The sequence below is a fragment of the Coregonus lavaretus genome (genome assembly GCF_964263955.1).
Source record: "Coregonus lavaretus genome assembly, chromosome: 23".
Classification (NCBI taxonomy): Eukaryota; Metazoa; Chordata; class Actinopteri; order Salmoniformes; family Salmonidae; genus Coregonus; species Coregonus lavaretus.
This window is the reverse complement of record NC_140010.1, coordinates 30,034,524-30,054,145: the sequence shown is the minus strand read 5'-3', so window position 1 is coordinate 30,054,145 and position 19,622 is coordinate 30,034,524. Positions and strand designations below refer to the sequence as shown.

The window sequence follows — 19,622 nt, the reverse complement described above, 5'->3', positions numbered from 1 at the left end:
TGCACACCAAATAAGTAGATGTAATTATTTCACAATAATAAACCCTTAACTGGTGGATGTAGGCTAGGTAGCCTATTAACATATTCTCCTCTGAATGTTGGATGATATTTCTGTTGATGAGTCATTGTCATTGAGAGAGAGAGGGAGCGAGAGAAATATAGAGATAGAGAGAAGGAGAGAGAAAGAGAGAGAGAGAGAGAAAGAACAGGGGACAGATGTAAGAACAGGAGTTCCGTGATATTCATTCTCTTGACCCTTTGGTGTATGGAAATGACGCGCAACAGGAAAGTTGAGCGCGCTCTGGGACTTGATAACGCGAGCCCTTCCCGCTATAAAAACGTTAGAAAGGCGCGAGGACGATAGAGGGGACACAACGCACTTCAGACTTGCAGAAGGTAATTCGGAGTGGCATGGATTTATTGCCGACTGAAGACAGTAAACCTGATCGTTTTTAAATGGACCACATGAATGGACATGAGACGCAACCGAGAGGGGTATGGCGTTAAGCAGTGAGTATTCAGAGAATGACCATTTACAGGGGTTTCATAATTAACTGAACTAATGGGTAAAATCGATTCATTTGGCGGTTAATTCAGTGGCTGACTGTATATAATAGCACCTTGGGGACAAGTACAAGTTGACTGAATTGAATTGCCCAGCCAGGGCCACTGACAGATATAGCAAAGATTTTCTTAAATGGGTTTAATATGTTATGTATGTGTCTAGGACTGCTGCTGCTGTGCATGGTAGCCTCTGAGGTGTGGGATGCTGAGACCAGGCCCATAGACTTTGTGTGTGACAGAGAGTCCAGGAGGGACATAAACACTGTGGTAGAGATGGAGGCTGCATTGGTGAGGCTAAACCTGTATGTTTTAAACAATCTGCCATTTACATTACCTTTAACACACAGAGTAGCTGTGTCGGTCTGTCCATCTGTCAGTCCGTCTTGCCTATCTCCTTTAATGTTTGTATGCTTCTCTCCTCTCTTCAGGCAGATTGTGATGCCTTGAAGACCCTGCCGTCCCCCATTCAGCTCCCCTGCATCAAGGTTCACAAGGCTTCCTGGGAGAGGAAATCGGTACGCTATCAGACACTTCAACTTCTGCTTCTCAAGGCAGATTATTTGTTTTCCTCGGTTCAGTAGCATCCAATTGTGGCAATAATTTGATGTTTGTATCTCTCTCTCTCTGTATGTGTGTGTGTCGGTGTGTGTGTTTATGTGTTACCTATGTGTGTGTGTTTTTACCACAGGCCCAGGAGAAGAGGGGGGACATAGCTGTGTCTCTGGGTGCTCTGACTGGGAGTGTGAGGGTGGTTAGGACTCTGAGCCAGCCTGGCTGTGCCTCAACTCTGCTGGAGAGACTGGAGCGCACTGTCAACAACTACCTACACATAGTCACACACCTGGACATCAGGGTAAGAGATAATAATAAATACACAATATACACTTATACACACACACATTATGAAATATTATTCATTATGCAAACAAACACATCCATTTCACCGCCCACACGTAGTTAGCTTGCTGGCGACTTGTTGATGTGCAGTGAGTGTAGGCCTATCAGTGTTGCTAAGTCACTATCGTTTCCATATGAAAAGGGGAGTATCCTGTCTTTTTCCAGTAATCTCTCATTGACTCCCTCTCATTTCATACATAGCTGTGACCCCGGTGACCCCTGCTCTTCCTTCCCCAGGAAGAAAAGCAGATAGCAGGGCATACCGTCCCCATGACAGAGACACAGCCACGTAGGCCAAGCATTAAGAGCTTATTCAAGGGACAGGCCACATTCATTAGCAACATTTGTCGTTATAAGACTCGCTAGAAATGAGCAAAACAGAACAGTGAAATTGCAGTAGTTTCTTTCCAATTGGCATTCCCAGTGTGTCTCCTGAGTGTCTCACTCTCATCACACAATATCAACAAAGGGCTTTTGTGTGTATGATCAAATTACCAGACTCCAGCTCTAAATCAACAAATGCTTAGGTAAAGTTAATAGTGTTTGTAATGGAAACCGTTGGGAATGTATAGGTGCCATATTTGGTCATGTGCCAGTATGAAAAATACAAAAATAATGTATGCACTCACTAACTGTAAGTCGCTCTGGATAAGAGCGTCTGCTAAATGACTAAAATGTAAATGTAAATGATATGGGTGATTCCTCACGAAACTAGAACATAAAAATACCATGATTTTTGGGATTTTCACGAAATGTAAATCCATAGAAGGGTCCTTTGGAGGAAGGATTGTTGAGGCTATATGTGACATTTGTATCTTGAAGCATAATTGAGAAATAATATACACTGAACAAAAATATAAACGCAACATGTAAAGTGTTGGTCCCATATTTTTCATATGCACAAAAAGCTTATTTCTCTCAAATTTTGTGCACAAATTTGTTTACATCCCTGTAAGTGAGCATTTTGCTCCTTTGCCAAGATAATCTATCCACCTGACAGCTGTGGCATATCAAGAAGCTGATTAAACAGCATGATCGTTACACAGGTGCACCTTGTGCTGGGGACAATAAAAGGCCAGGCTAAACTGTGCAGTTTTGTCACACAACACAATTCCACAGATGTCTCAAGTTTTGAGGAAGCATGCAATTGGCATGCTGACTGCAGGAATGGCCAACAAAGCTGTTGCCAGAGAATTGAATGTTAATTTCTCTACCATAAGCCGCCTCCAAAGTCGAGATCCTGAGGCCCATTGTCGTGCCATTCATCCGCCGACATCACCCCACAGGCCACAATCAACAGCCTGATCAACTCTATGCGAAGGAGATGTGTCGTGCTGCATGAGGCAAATGGTGGTCACACCAGATACTGACTGGTTTTCTGATCCTTACCTTTTTTAAGGTATACGTGACCAACAGATGCATATCTGTATTCCCAGTCATGTGAAATTCATAGATTAGGGCCTAATGAGTTTATTTCAATTGACTGATTTCCTTATATGAACTCTAACTCAGTAACATCTTTGGAATTGTTGCATGTTGCGTTTATATTTTTGTTCATTGTATATTTGTGACATTTTGGCTTTACCCAGGCCACCTTTAAGACTCCATAATGTTTAATGTGTAGGTGCTACAAAGTAAAGATTGATGTCGTATGAAGCTTTACCGCTTGCTCTGTAAAATAAGTAGTATTTTGATTTCAATAGCACATTTCTTACATACATTTATGAATATAGAAAATTTTGATTTGGCAATTTTATTTGATATATTGTTGAACATAATATACTTTATGTGCATATCAAAGTTCCAGAGTGGGATCTTTGCTATCTCTAAAGTTATGGCCCATTTTATGAAGAGAAATTGGCATAGTAGGCAATGTGACCAATCACAGCCCTCCTGTTACTTGTATCATTGCACATCCTGAAAATCACTAACAGAGGGTGACCATTTTGAATCCATTTTCACATTCACTCTGTTGGTAATGCTTACAGATTGGATCATAACTCTAAAAGTAGCAGAGATCCCAGTCTGGAACTTTGATATGGCCATAGAGTATATTATGTTCAACAATATACAAAAATGTATGTAAGAATTTATTATTGAAATCAAAATACAATTGTATGTCATTTAGCAGATGCTCTTAACCAGAGCGACTTACATGAGCAATTAGGGTTAAGTGCTTTGCTCAAGGGCACATCGACAGATTTTTCACCTAGTCGGCTCGTGGATTAGAACCAGCAACCATTTGGTTACTGGCACAACGCTCTTAACCACTAAGCTACCTGCCGCCCGACAATTCATTACAGTGCAAGTAGTAAAACTTCATATGACACCAACCTTTGCTTTGTAGCACCTACAGATGAAACATTGTCACAAATATTACAACTTCAATTAATAATTTCTCAATTATGCTTTAAAATACAAATGTCAAGTATATGTCAACAATCATTCCTCTGAAGAAGTGAAAGGACCCTTCTATGGATTACATTTCGTGAAAATGTAAAACATCATGGTATTTTTGGTTGTAGTTTCGTGAGGAATCACCCATGTGTGTTATATTTTTGTTATACTGACTATTTCTCTCTCTCTCCCTCCATCAACCCCCCCCCCCCCCCCCCGTCCGTCCCGTCCCCCGTCCCGTCTCTCTCACATGCTCTTTCCATCCTACCTATACCCCACCAGGGGTCTGTGGAGAGCCCAGTGTTGTCCTGTACCCCTCAGAGTACCCACAGCCTGAGCACTGTTCTGTGGACTTTCAGCAGACTGCTCACTGGCAAGCTGGAGTGGCTTATGGCTGATCTGACCCACGGGTGCCCCTGAAGATGATGGAGAGGAGATGAGGAGAGGAAGCTGCTTCAGGATAATGAGATGCAGCCACATAGAGAGAGCTACTTTAGAGTATTGAGACAGGCCCAGAGAGCAAAGTTGACGAAAAGAGGAAGCTGCTTTAGAGTATTGCGATGCACCCAGAGAGGATAGGAGACGAGGAGAGGGGAGCTGCTCACAGAGGAGAGTACAAATAAACAACCCCCTGCCTGCTGCCACACACCAAGCAGCCTTTTGTCTGGCTGATAATGAAAACATGTTTAATGAAACATGGAGATACGTTACCCTCTGCTGGTCATTATTTGGAACTACAGCTCACTGTTTCAGGCATTCTATGTTTCTGCAGTACTACTACTACTACTACAATGACAAAAGGAATATGAATAATGTACGTGTTATGAGAGACAGTTGACACAATGTCATTATGATTCATGAAATTAAGGACTATTTGATGTCTTGCAATTTATGGCACCTACCAACAGAGCATTTGGAACAAGTGTGAAGCAATTGGAGTCATTATTTGGTTGCGATCATATACTGGTCCACTTTTAGTATTTCTATTTATTGTTCACTGTACATTACATTCGTTTTATAACTGTATTTTCATTAATTAATTAACCAGGCTATATAAATATTTGTTTATATTTGTATGAAATTATTCAAATTAAACCCACAAAGGAAATTGTAGCCTGCCTACACTCAAAAAAGCCTGTCTCATAATATGTCAAATTTACACATCATGTTTTAATTAAACTTTAGTGAAAGTAATACAAATATTTGCTGAAACCAACCAGCTGTTGTACAATTTTGGGGTCACGAGGTCAAGGAGGGACCATCACTAAATGGCGCTCGGTCAATAAAATATTGACAGATAGGAAGAGGTTTTGCAGGGATAGCGGCGAGTAGTGTGGACGAAATGGAAGAAATGGAGGGAAGGTTGGAGAAGCAACAGCTGTGCTGGAGTGCCATCAATATGGGTGATCGTTCTGATGATATTGAGCGGAAGGATGAGGTTCAAGGATCTGAATGGTCTGTAGTTGAAAGACATAGGAAGAAGAGAGATCATGACACTAAAGCAGTAGAGCATCTAGTAAAGAAAGCATAAAGCAAGAGTAATAATGTGTAGAGTGGAAAGTTGTGATGGCGTTTGTTGAGACCATAAGCCTCATTTACACCCTATCCGACTAACTAATGCCGTAGAGAAAGAGAGGTGAAGTTAAACTATCCCGGTTAATTGGAAATGGTAGATTGCTAATATTTTGTGGTAGCCAGGCTCAGCAAGGGAAGATTCTGTAAATGGAAAACCTTAATGGGAAAAATATGAAAAGCCATGTACCTGGTGCTTATGCCATGTTGAGGGGAGTCATCACTATCAAGTTTTAGCGAAGACCCAGATGCAGACAGTGTCGAAGTAACAAAAGTTTATTACCAGAACATGGGGTAAGCAAAACGACAGGTCTAGGGCAGGCAGAGGTCAACAATCCAGTGGGTGGGAAAAGGTACAGGACGGCAGGCAGAATGGTCAAAACCAGGAATTTTAGAAAAGACAGACGCAAGGGGAAAACCGCTGGTAAGCTTGATGAACAAAATGAACTGGCAACAGCCAAACAGAGAACACAGGTATAAATACACTGGGGATAATGGGGAAGATGGGTGACACCTGGAGGGGGGTGGAGACAATCACAAAGACAGGTGAAACAGATCAGGGTGTGACAATCACTATGTCCACAGATTATATTAAAGAAAATGTGAAGAGAGACAGAGTGATTGAGGCCAAAAGGTTGATCAGTAGGAAAGAGTGTCAAAGAAGTGAAAGCTTATCAGTGATGCTAAGGTTTGAGAAAGTCTTGCCGGGAAAAGTACAGATAGGATTCCTTAGTTTCAATGTTAGAGAATTTTTCCCATATGCACTGACGTGTTTTAAATGCCAAAGAATGGGACATGTACTGTAGCTGTTCAGTGTAAAGGAAGAAAAGATGTGCCAAGTGTGGAGGGGAATATGATTGCGGTGAATGTGGAAGAAATGTGAAGGTTAAGTGCTGTAATTGTGGGGGAGAACACAATGCAGCATTTGGTGGATGCCAGATACAAAGAGAGGCTAGAGAGGCTCAGAGATATAGGATCAGTCATAATGTATAATATGCAGAGGCTGTAAAACAGATTGGTAGAACTACAGTGCGGACTGATGGAGCTTACATGGATGTACCTGTAGTAAGTGGACCTACTGTCAGGGCTGGTGCTTCTGATGGTCCTGGCATGGTTTTGAGGCCTGTTCAGAAATCTTGTGCTCATGAATGTGGAAAGGACACTTTAATAATGAATGAAGTTGACTTCATAGCTTTTATTGGTAAGGTTATCAACACGACTCGGGTTCTGGAAAGCAGAAATGCCAGATTGAAGGTTATTGTGGAGATGGCAAAAGAGATATTGGGGGTAACAGATGTTGAAATGATTGTTGACATGCTGAACAATCCTAAAGGTGGAGTGTTTCAGCATGATATAGATAACGTTTTTAATGGGGTTGGGGAGGGTTTTTGGGGGAGGGGGCAGGGTGTGGTAGAAGTTAGGGATTTATTTGGTTTTGAATTTTATTTTCATGATAGTACAGATTTGGGCAGATCATGATTGATCATACAATCTAGCACAGTAGGTGGCGGCATGCACTTTAAACGTTTGTTTGCGGACTGCCATGATGTCATAGAAGAAGAGCTTTTGCTGCAGTTGACAATCTAAGTGATTAATGTAAAAGACGTAAGGAAGAAAAGATAAGAATGCATGAAGATGTATACCGTCAGAAGTGTGATTCTGGAGAATCACTGGATGCTGAATTCACCATGTTTGAAATAACGAGGGCATTGGAGAGGTGTGGTTGCACTGCTCCAGGTGAGGATCGATTATGCTATATTATGTTTAAACATCTGCCTACAGAAGTTTTGGAAAATCGGAGTTTATTTAACAAAATATGGAGGACAGGAGTGCTACCATCACGATGGAAACGTGCTGTGGTTTTGCCTTTTGTGAAGCCTGGTAAAGATCCATCCAGTCCTACTAGTTATAGACCTATTGCACATACATCAAATCTCTGTACATTTATGGAAAAGTTTATTGTAGGCAGATTGATGTATTATCTTGAACATAGGGGTCTAATAAGTCCATACCATAGTGGATTCAGAAAAGGAAGGACTACCCTTGATGCATTAGTTAAAGTTAGTACTGAGGTGCCAAAGCTTTGGCAATGAAGGAAGTGATGTCAATAGTATATTTTGATATTGAAAAAGCATATGATGCAATGTGGCGGGAAGGGCTACTGATTAAATTGAATGGAATGGGTATTAGTGGGAGAATGTATAACTGGATTATGGATTTCTTGTTTGACCGAACCTTCCAGGTCAGGGTGGGATTGGAGTTATCAAGAGAATATGAGGTGGAAAATGGAACTCAACAGGTTAGTGCTATTTGTCCTATCTTATTGATGTTGATGAATGGGGATATTGGACAGGGTACAGGGGCGGCATTATATGCAGATGATTGTGTCATTTGGAAAAGGGGAAGGAATATTCCTTATGTATTCAAGAAAATGCAAGGTGCTGTTGTAGGAGTAGAGGAATGGTTCTTATCATGGGGTTTCAAGTTATCTTTATCAAAATCTTGCCATATGTTTTTAGCTAACAGAAAGATTGTCAGTATTCAATTATATGGAGAACGAATGGAAAGGGTAAGAGAATTTAAGTATTTGGTTTGATGAAAAGCTGGAGACATCATATTACATGTATTGAGACAAAATGTAAGAAAGTATTAGTATTACATCTTATGAGGACAATAGTTGGGCATGATTGGGGGGCAGATAGGCAATCTTTACTGAATATTTATCGTACTTTGATGAGATCGTCCATAGATTATGGGTGCTTTGTAGATGGTTCTGTGGCTTTTACATCACTGTTGTGCCATGATAGGATGCAAGCTAGGGCACTCAGGATGTGCGATGGTGCATTGAAAACTACACTGGTTGAGGTTTTACAAGTAGATACTGGGAAAATACCACTATCCCTTAGAAGAGTTAAGCAAGCCCTGGCATACTGGGCAAGACTGAAGGGTAGTACAGTAGATCATCCTACACTGACAGTATTGGAAGACTGCTGGGAATATGAATAATAATACTAATATGCCATTTAGCAGACGCTTTTATCCAAAACGACTTACAGTCATGCGTGCATAAATTTTTGTGTATGGGTGGTCCCGGGGATCGAACCCACTACCTTGGCATTACAAGCGCCGTGCTCTACCAGCTGAGCTACAGAGGACCACAATATCAAAAGAGGGGTTTTGGCCCAGAGATTGGAAAAAGGGTTGATGAATATGGATATTGTTATAGGGCCATCTGTGGCAATAGGAAATGTGCCATTGTGGTTTTATACAAGACCACATGTAGATCTTAGCCTGATAGAAGAAAAGAAACAGTGTTATGTAGAAGAAAATGTAGGAATAATGGATCAATATATTAGTAATCGGTTTTATTCTTATCTAGCAGTGTATACAGATGGTTCCAAGGATCCCATGAACTGGAAGACAGGAGCAGGTGGATTTATTCCTGAGTTCGATGTTAATCTGTGCAACAGACTAACAAATGATTTATCTGTATATTCAACAGAAATGGTTGCGATAATTGTTGGATTGCAATGGACAGAGGAGGTGCAACCAAGAAGAGTAGTAATGTTTCGGACTCTGCATCAGTTTTGTGTAGTTAAAGATCTGGAAAGTCAGAACGTGAGGATTTATGGTTGCAAATAATGACGCTGTTGTTGGGGTTACAAAGAAATGGTATTGAAATTCAGTTCTGTTGGATTCCGGCTCATCAAATTGGGGTCAATGCAAACAGTCCGGGTGGCCATTTTTTGTATTACATTTTTTTTGAAACTTTTTTTTTAGGGGGTAGATCAGCTTAATATTGCAGATAGATTGTAACTTCCATCAATGTAATTGTCTGCATCACGTCCAATCCCCCATGTTTATATATATACAGTGGGGGGGAAAAGTATTTAGTCAGCCACCAATTGTGCAAGTTCTCCCACTTAAAAAGATGAGAGAGGCCTGTAATTTCCATCATAGGTACACCGGTACAATTGAGGAAAAAAAATCCAGAAAATCACATTGTAGGACTTTTAATGAATTTATTTGCAAATTATGGTGGAAAATAAGTATTTGGTCAATAACAAAAGTTTCTCAATATTTTGTTATATACCCTTTGTTGGCAATGACACAGGTCAAACGTTTTCTGTAAGTCTTCACAAGGTTTTCACACACTGTTGCTGGTATTTTGGCCCATTCCTCCATGCAGATCTCCTCTAGAGCAGTGATGTTTTGGGGCTGTCACTGGGCAACACGGACTTTCAACTCCCTCCAAAGATTTTCTATGGGGTTGAGATCTGGAGACTGGCTAGGCCACTCCAGGACCTTGAAATACTTCTTACGAAGCCACTCCTTCGTTGCCCGGGCGGTGTGTTTGGGATCATTGTCATGCTGAAAGACCCAGCCACGTTTCATCTTCAATGCCCTTGCTGATGGAAGGAGGTTTTCACTCAAAATCTCACGATACATGACCCCATTCATTCTTTCCTTTACACGGATCAGTCGTCCTGGTCCCTTTGCAGAAAAACAGCCCCAAAGCATGATGTTTCCACCCCCATGCTTCACAGTAGGTATGGTGTTCTTTGGATGCAACTCAGCATTCTTTGTCCTCCAAACACGACGAGTTGAGTTTTTACCAAAAAGTGATATTTTGGTTTCATCTGACCATATGACATTCTCCCAATCCTCTTCTGGATCATCCAAATGCACTCTAGCAAACTTCAGACGGGCCTGGACATGTACTGGCTTAAGCAGGGGGACACGTCTGGCACTGCAGGATTTGAGTCCCTGGCGGCGTAGTGTGTTACTGATGGTAGGCTTTGTTACTTTGGTCCCAGCTCTCTGCAGGTCATTCACTAGGTCCCCCCGTGTGGTTCTGGGATTTTTGCTCACCGTTCTTGTGATCATTTTGACCCCACGGGGTGAGATCTTGCGTGGAGCCCCAGATCGAGGGAGATTATCAGTGGTCTTGTATGTCTTCCATTTCCTAATAATTGCTCCCACAGTTGATTTCTTCAAACCAAGCTGCTTACCTATTGCAGATTCAGTCTTCCCAGCCTGGTGCAGGTCTACAATTTTGTTTCTGGTGTCCTTTGACAGCTCTTTGGTCTTGGCCATAGTGGAGTTTGGAGTGTGACTGTTTGAGGTTGTGGACAGGTGTCTTTTATACTGATAACAAGTTCAAACAGGTGCCATTAATACAGGTAACGAGTGGAGGACAGAGGAGCCTCTTAAAGAAGAAGTTACAGGTCTGTGAGAGCCAGAAATCTTGCTTGTTTGTAAGTGACCAAATACTTATTTTCCACCATAATTTGCAAATAAATTCATTAAAAATCCTACAATGTGATTTTCTTGCACAATTGGTGGCTGACTAAATACTTTTTTCCATACACACTTGGCCCCAGTGATGTACTGGGCCGTACGCACTACCCTCTGTAGCGCCTTACGGTAGGATGCTGAGCAGTTGTCATAACAGGCGGTGATGCAACCGGTCAGGATGCTCTCGATGGTGCAGCTGTAGAACCTTTTGAGGATCTGGGGACCCATGCCAATCTTTTCAGTCTCCTGAGGGGGAATAGGCGTTGTCGTGCCTTCTTCACGACTGTCTTGGTGTATTTGGACCATGATAGTTTATTGGTGATGTGGACACCGAGGAACTTGAAGCTCTCGACCTGCTCCACTACAGCCCTGACTATGTGAATGGGGGCGTGTTCGGCCCTCCTTTTCCTGTAGTCCATGATCAGCTCTTTTGTCTTGCTCACGTTGAGGGAGAGGTTGTTGTCCTGGCACCACACTGCCAGGTCTCTGACCTCCTCCCTATAGGCTGTCTCGTCGTTGTCGGTGCTCAGGCCTACCACCGTTGTGTCGACAGCAAACTTAATGATGGTGTTGGAGTCGTGCTTGGCCACGCAGTCATGGATAAACAGGGAATACAGGAGGGGACTAAGCACACACCCCTGAGGGGCCCCCAAGTTGAGGATCATACAGGTGTTTATAGAAATGATATAGTAGATATAATAACATAAAGAGCAGTGAAAAATAATATTGTGGATATACAGGTGCAGTTGGGTAGAGGGGAAATTAAAACATTGATTTTGAAAAATTGGTTAGTTTGCTGGCAGAGACAATGGGATGAAAGTAGTACGGGCAGACATTTTTATAGGACATCTGTACGGGAGATAGTGTCATATAATGGGAACAGAAGGGAGGAGGTTATGTTGTGTAGGATGAGATTAGAGCATACAGGATTGAATTCATCTTTGAAATTGATAGGGAAACATGGTACTGGAATGTGTACTGGCTGTATGGTAGAGATAACGCTTGACCATGCATTATTATTTTGTGAAATGTATTATGTAGAAAGGGGGAGGTTGTTTGACAGGGTCAGAGAGGTTGGATGGGAATGGGGAGTGGGTGGTATTTTGGGTGGGGGTGATGGAAGTAGTGAGGTTTGTAGGGAATTATTTGATTTGATTAGAAATGCAGGGTTAGTTAAAAGAATATATAGTGGTATACAGTAGGTTGTGACTGGCCTCACACTCCAGTACAGTAGGTGGTGGTGTATGCACCTGTCAGTTGGTTGTGATTCGCCAATAAAACTTGGAGGAAAGATTGACGTATACAATGTAGTGACGCTCCAATTGACCTAAAATACAGGTAGAGGTTGAGTGGCGCAGTGGTCTAAGGCACTGCATCACAGTGCAAACTGTGCCACTAGAGATCCTGGTTCGAATCCAGGCTCTGTCGCAGCCGGCCGCGACCGGGAGACTCATGGGCGGCGCACAATTGGCCCAGCGTCGTCCAGGGTAGGGGAGGGAATGGCCGGCAGGGATGTAGCTCAGTTGATAGAGCATGGCGTTTGCAACGCCAGGGTTGTGGGTTCGATTCCCACGGTGGGCCAGTATAAAAAAAAAAATGTATTCACTAACTGTAAGTTGCTCTGGATAAGAGCGTCTGCTAAATGACTTAAATGTAAATGTTAACTACTCAGAAATAAATCTCAAACTTATGACTTGGTCTACACATTAAAAATAGCTCAAACTTGAGTTTAGTTTCTAGGGCTTTGATTTAAAAGCCAACTACTCGGCTTTCGGCGAGGGGTGATGAGATGAAAGAGTGGAGCTCATGAGTGAAAAAGCAACCTTTCTAACAAGGGGAGTTGTTATTACCCAACGATAGCCATGTCGTTGCACTACTGACTCTCCGCCAACGATGATTCGCAGAATGCCTCCAGCCTCTCCGGGGTCATGGTGGAGAATTTGCCAGTGGTATGTCGATGTAGGAAGGCCACACCGCACAAGAAGTTGTCGACTTTTTTTGGCGTGGTAATTCCAACATTACTGTCAATGTTTGGCGTTGTTGACTACCTCCAAATTGGTGAATATGGGGGACTTTACACGCAGGCATACACACACACACCTATTTGACTATTTTCTCCGGCCTGTTTGTGTAGCGTTCATGGTGGGCCAGTGTGGGCTGTACCAGTCCATAGCCATGTTCATAGTGGCATACCTCATCAGTATGACTGTTCTGTCTGTCAGTGCCATCACCAGCAGGGTTCTGGTGGGACACTTCCTAGGGATGCATAATACCCTATTTCCTATATAAGGTAATACATTTTGTTTGCAAACTATGCATGATGACATCTACATATACTGTCATTTCAGATTGGCGCCCACATCTATGCCAAGCCCACCTTCCTCATTTTCATCATCATCATGGTGGTCCTGGCCACCATCTTCCTCAGTTTCTTTGCTGTGGGCCTGCGGGACGTCACGCTGCCCAACGCTCCTGGTGCCAACTCTAACGCCACCACCGGCCTGGGCACTGCCAACTTCACTGGCCGTCGCCTGGCAACCCTGAGGGGCAACCTGTAGGGTGGGTATAATATGTTTTGTTGGTGTGTGGTGGCATGTCAGGGGTTGGGCTTTGTAGAGGTCTGGTGGACATCTTTTGATCATCCATCAAAACTCCTGAGTGGCGCAGTGGTCTAAGGCACTGCATCGCAGTGCTAACTGTGCCACTAGAGATCCTGGTTCGAATCCAGGCTCTGTCGCAGCCGGCCGCGACCGGGAGACTCATGGGCGGCGCACAATTGGCCCAGCGTCGTCCAGGGTAGGGGAGGGAATGGCCGGCAGGGATGTAGCTCAGTTGATAGAGCATGGCGTTTGGAACGCCAGGGTTGTGGGTTCAATTCCCACGGGGGGCCAGTATAAAAAAATAAAAAAATATGTATTCACTAACTGTAAGTCGCTCTGGATAAGAGCGTCTGCTAAATGACTAAAATGTAAATGTAAAATGTACCTAAATGCCATTTTCACTAGGGCTGAATCCCAAAACCACCCCTTCCCCTCGGCCCTCCGCCATAAGCACACGTTACCCAAATTATCGAGGGTGTAGGAGCTAATTAGACCCTCTGATAGCCACTTCGAACAAGCCAGCAAGGCTGCAGGCTCCAGAGCGAAGTGCTATCCCAACACGCATTGCAATATGTTTGGAGTTTGTGCAATTTCATACAAAATAATTGAGAGGTGTAGCTCAATTGGTAGAGCATGGCGCTTGTAACGCCAGGGTAGTGGGTTCGATCCCCGGGACCACCCATATGTAAAAATGTATGCACACATGACTGTAAGTCGCTTTGGATAAAAGCGTCTGCTAAATGGCATATTATATTATTTATATTTAACAAATTAAATACCTCCCAAATAATGTTTAACTGTTAATGAGGTTTATATCTTGTAAAATGACAGCGGGAAATTGTTAATTTGAATTAGAATTGTATTATTAAAATGTCGAACATGAATTGCATCATTCAAGTCACAAGTGTGTCCCGGGGTTTGTTGATCCCCTCGCCACTCGTGACAACACGTGACAACGGAGGGCCCTCCAAATGAGTTGGCAGGGGCTGGTTTGGTATTCACCGTAGTCCTGTAGTCCTATATTCTTCGTTTACACAGGCAGCCCTGTTCTGATCTTTTGCCCAATTATTGGCAAATGGGTTGATCTGATTGGTCAAGAGTTGATATGATTAGTCAAAAGACCAATTATTGGAAAACGATCAGGGCAATGTTCAGTTGCCAATCATTCTTGAACATTGCAGATAGAAATGGCATGAATAGAGCTGACGTGATTCCTTATTCTACATATGAGGCATGTTTGATCTACATAGCCTATTTCTATCTGAATGTTCCAAATTGTTCAACCCTGCTGAAAGTTCCCCCGAATTGGGCTGCCTGTGTAAACACAGCAATAATAGTTCAGAAATCCAAATCAGCAATATCTTTGCTTTGGAGGTTGTCTTGATAAATACTAATATATTCTATGATCTTATATCTTCTCCTCTCCCAGCTGACTACACCACAGGCACCATGATGACCTTTTCTACTGTGTTTGCTGTCATGTTCAATGGCTGTACAGGCATCATGGCTAGCCCCAACCTGTCAGGTGAGACTGAGAGGGCAGACATTGGCACAAGTTCAGCATACATGATGTGTGTGTTTGTGAGTGTTTTAGCAGACCTGAGTTCAAATACTATTTGGGGTATTTCAATTACTTTCAAAGACATTTGGAAGTAGGTATTTAGATATGTTTTTTATTTGAGAAGACAAGTAGTTGAGTATATGAATGTATTTGGAAATGCACTTGGAAAGTATTTGAAAATACTCAAATACACTGACTCAAATACTCATTTGCATTTAACCTAGGTATTTGAAAATAGTATTTGAAATAAGTATTTGAAATAAGTATTTGAAAATAGTTTAAAATAGTAGGCTATTTATAGGAAATTATTTTGTAGAAGTAGTTGATTCGGCTGGCCCGGGCCACATTATTTGAAAATACTCAAATACAGAGAAAATAAGTATTTAAATAACAAATACTCAAATACACTTAGACTGACCAGGAGAATCCAGGTGAAAGATATGATCCTTTATTGCTGTCACTTGTTAAATCCACTTCAATCAATGTAGATGAAGGGGAGGAGACAGGTTAAAGAAGGATTTTTAAGCCTTGAGACATGGAATGTGTATGTGTGCCATTCAGAGGGTGAATGGGCAAGACAAAATATTTAGTGTATGGTAGTAGGTGCCTGGCGCAACAGTTTGTGGCAAGAACTGCAACGCTGCTGGGTTTCTCACGCTCAACAGTTTCCCGTTTGTATCAAGAAGGGTCCACCACCCAAAGGACATCCAGTCAACTTGACACAACTGTGGGCCAGCATCCCTGTGGAACGCTTTCGAATCCTTGTAGAGTCCATGCCCAACGAATTGAGGCTGTTCTGAGGGCAAAAGGGGTGCAACTCAATATTAGAAAGGGGTTCCTAATGTTTTGTGCACTCAATGTGTGTGTATATACAGCTCTGGGAAAAATTAAGAGACCACTGCAAAAATATACGTTTCTCTGGTTTTACTATTTATAGGTATGTGTTTGGGTGAAATTAAATTTTTTGTTTTATTCTATAAACTACTGACAACATTTCTCCCAAATTCCAAATAAAAATATTGTCATTTAGAGCATTTATTTGCAGAAAATGACAACTGTTCAAAATAACAAAAAAGATGCAGTGTTGTTAGACCTCGAATAATGCAAAGAAAATAAGTTCATGTTCATTTTTAAACAACACAATACTAATGTTTTAACTAAGGAAGAGTTCAGAAATCAATATTTGGTGGAATAACCCTGATTTTCAATCACAGCTTTCATGCGTCTTGGCATGCTCTCCACCAGTCTTTCACATTGATGTTGGGTGACTTTATGCCACTCCTGGCGCAAAACTTCAAGCAGCTCGGCTTTGTTTGATGGCTTGTCTGGGGAATTCGTTTTGCATGGCCCGGTGTGCTGGGTGGGCGGAGTTTACTCATTTTCAGCCATTCCATTGGTCCTCCTAAGGAGAGGTCTCCACCTGCCTGGGGCACCAGACCATGCAAAGCGAACTCGCCCAGTCTTTTCCCAGAAAACACGGGACCACCACCACCAAGAAAGATCTGGGTGAGAAATAACTCTGTACAAGTCAAGAGAAACTTTGATCAACTTCAGTCCAGCTCCAAGATCTATTTGCAGCCTTTGAGCAGAGCTGCCATCCATCAAACACTTTGAGTCGTCACGGCTGGGGGAAAGTGAGTGGCCATAAGAACAGAACTGTGGACAAAGTGGAATAAAAAGGCCAAAGCTCTATGGGAACATAAAACAAGAAGGCCATTAACCTACTGTCATTTTCACACACTCGGTCCACTAAAGGAAACAGGGAGGAAATAAGAGTGGTGCCCTGACATTTTAAAACAGACACTTTACTGACCAGGATTCCATTTCAAAGGCTACTTGGCTTTGCAAAAAAGGAATGGTTTGTTGACTGAAATGATAGAGGTTTTCTAGAGAAGCCCTTGTGTTATTTGTGAAATCAGTGTTTAATTGAGCTAAGGACTGGCTTTGTTCCATTCTGCTTTATTTGTATCTTCTTTATCAATTTTGTCACAAGGACATGCTCAGGGTATTCTGCAGCCCCAATGTCATCCATTTATTCCTTTAAGTACTTGATTGGTTCAATGCTCTTATTTTTACGTGTGTCATTTAGAAGACACTCCTATTCAGAGCAACTTACAGGAGCAATTAAGGTTAAGTGCTTTGCTCAAGGGCACCGACAGATTTTTGACCACGTCGGCTCAGGAATTCAAATCAGCAACCTTTCGGTTACTAGCCCAACGCTCTTAACCACTAGGCTACCACTGCACAGCACAATAAGATGCGGAAAACTGCACCCGCTGATTTGGCCTCGTGTTTTGGCTTGCTTCTCAAGAAATGCTGGGGCCAAATGACAGAAGCCAAATGTGAGTTGGCTTGGGGGTGTGGTTTGATGTGGGTTTCTTGGGCGTGTCCTTGCAACCACCAAGACACACCCATCTGTCAGAACCTTCCCCGCAGCTGTTTCCCCCCACTCAATCACAACGAACAAACCTCCTGCAGGTTGAGTTCAATAACTACAGGCAGATAATGTGAATGTAGTGCTATGTATATTTAATTGTTATGGCGCAAGTCAAATTAATGCAGAGTGCCAGGTGTGTTTCCACCAAACTGACTTGTTGCAGATAAAAATCTGTGTGTGATGACGTAGTGCACACAAAGTACTTTTTTGCTTAAGTGTTCATGTACCGAGTAAAAAATGGTATGTTCAATGTGTTTCCATTGCATTTTCAACTCTACCGATAGTCACAAAAACTGTTGTATTAAATAGCAAATGTGCCTAGTCTGGTCTTGGCCCGTCCACTCTAGCCAACAACTCGCAGATACATTGTGGCAGTCAAACGGCAGTCAAGCATCGATCATTGTGCCATTAAACTCCTGATGTTGCCGGTAATACGGTCCACCAGCGGTCGGCAACCTTTTCCATTTGGAGTGCCAAGTTATTGTACCATTTCTACGGATCTGTATGCCAGTTATGATTTTCATATGCAAATTTTCTTGGAACAGATTAATTTAATTTATAATAGTCTTCATATCTCAAAATCAAATGTGGTTTATCAAAATTCTATCTAAATGAAAATTATCCATCTAAAAGTAACTTCCATTGCCAAAATATAAAAATAGCCTACATAAAGCCAACAAATAAAAACATTGCAGCCCGCAGGTAGAAAATATCCTGATAAATATGCGTGGCCGGTCTGCAAGGAACTTGAAACATTGTATCAACTAACTTGGGTCTGGCCTGAAGCTTGCACTAGCAAACTTGAAACATTGTATAAACATTGTATAAAATATTCTGGGCCCTCAGAGTTTCCCACCAGTGAGCTCCAGACAGACAGACACAGATGTAGGCTATTTGCGCAAGGGATAAGAAGTAATCAGGTAGGCCTTTTTTATGATCAGAGCATGACATTCTTTCTCCTTTCATGCTGAGTGGTTATGGAAAGGGAGAGCGCTGGAAATATTTTTTAAATAGGCTACGTGGAGATCTATTGTCATTCTCAATAGATGTAAAAACAGACTTCGTTTACTGGCTTTTTGAGGCAAATAAAAAATTACTTTGAGAAGCTCCACGGTGATATGGTGAGTTAAGACAATCAGAAATAGTATCAGATCCCAAAATGGGCACATTTATAAGCCTACATTTGCGCGCAGGCCAGGTAGCCTAGGTCTAGCTCCATGCATAATCCGGTGCGTGTCCTTACTCAAGATTGACAGGAGCGCTTCAAATAAAATACAATAAATTGACAACTCGTAAATGGAATGAAATTAACCAAAACTTTTCCCTCACAAGTGTAGCCTAGGTTGTGCGCTCTGCAAACAACGTGTCCTATCCTACAATGACAGCGGTAAGACTGTAATAATATATTGAATGCATTAACAGAAAGTACCGTAACCAAACAAACATTGTAGATTTTAAATGATGGTAATAATCAGTAAATGTACTAGTGGTGATACTGGTGTGCCTCCACAATGGATTAGTCCACTCAGACAGGCGTGAATCTGGTGTCTCGTGTGCCATACATTTTTAAAAATATATTTGCCACTACTCGACATCTCTGTCGACCAACAGCCTATCGACCAAACCAGTTGACTAAATGGGGTCAGCCCTAGACCTCACACCATGTCATCGCATGAATCCAAGTTTTACTTCGATATGATGGTTGTTATATCAATATTTGCGCATAAACGAGTTTCCACTGCCATTTCTCGCATAATTAATTTTACAGACACAAAAAGATCCCACCATGTCGAACGAACAAATTGTCGGCATTTTCCATCACAGCTGTCGTGATTTTTTTTTTTCTTCATACGGTATTACTTTACTCACAAACACATTTGTGCTGTGCTGTATTAAAGTAATCAACTCATTGTGGATGTGTTGAGTGCCAGGTCTCTGTATCTCATGCATCTGTGAACACATACAGTCACTGTTCTATTACCAATGTCAGTTAGGGATAGGTGATATGACACAAACATAAACACTATATATACAAAAGCATGTGGACACCCCTTCAAATTAGTGGATTTGGCTATTTCAGCCACACCTGTTGCTGACAGGTGTATAAAGTCGAGCACACAGCCATGCAATCTTCATAGACAAACATTGGCAGTAGAATGGCCTTACTGAAGAGCTCCATGACTTTCAATGTGACACCGTCATAGGATGCCACCTTCCCAACAGCTCAGTTCGTAAAATGTCTGCCCTGCTAGAGCTGCCCCGGTCAACTGTAAGTGCTGTTATTGTGAAGTGGAAAC

The 19,622-nt window shown here is 42.1% G+C and overlaps 1 protein-coding gene across 1 annotated transcript; it reads left to right on the top strand.

Annotated features, from left to right (window-relative positions):
- The first annotated feature begins 380 nt into the window (after positions 1-380).
- thpo (thrombopoietin) lies at positions 381-4,881 on the top strand. Its single transcript, XM_084139696.1, has 5 exons — positions 381-509; positions 727-851; positions 992-1,078; positions 1,252-1,416; positions 4,140-4,881. The coding sequence occupies exons 1-5, from the start codon at positions 497-499 to the stop codon at positions 4,275-4,277; spliced, it is 528 nt and encodes a 175-aa protein (XP_083995822.1). The 5' UTR covers positions 381-496; the 3' UTR covers positions 4,278-4,881.
- The last annotated feature ends 14,741 nt before the right edge of the window (positions 4,882-19,622 follow it).

Excerpts from the sequence above, each read along its gene's own strand:
- thpo (XM_084139696.1), top strand. Across the intron at positions 852-991 it reads TAGAGATGGAGGCTGCATTG|GCAGATTGTGATGCCTTGAA; the intron begins GTGAGGCTAAAC and ends TCCTCTCTTCAG. Across the intron at positions 1,079-1,251 it reads CTTCCTGGGAGAGGAAATCG|GCCCAGGAGAAGAGGGGGGA; the intron begins GTACGCTATCAG and ends TTTTTACCACAG.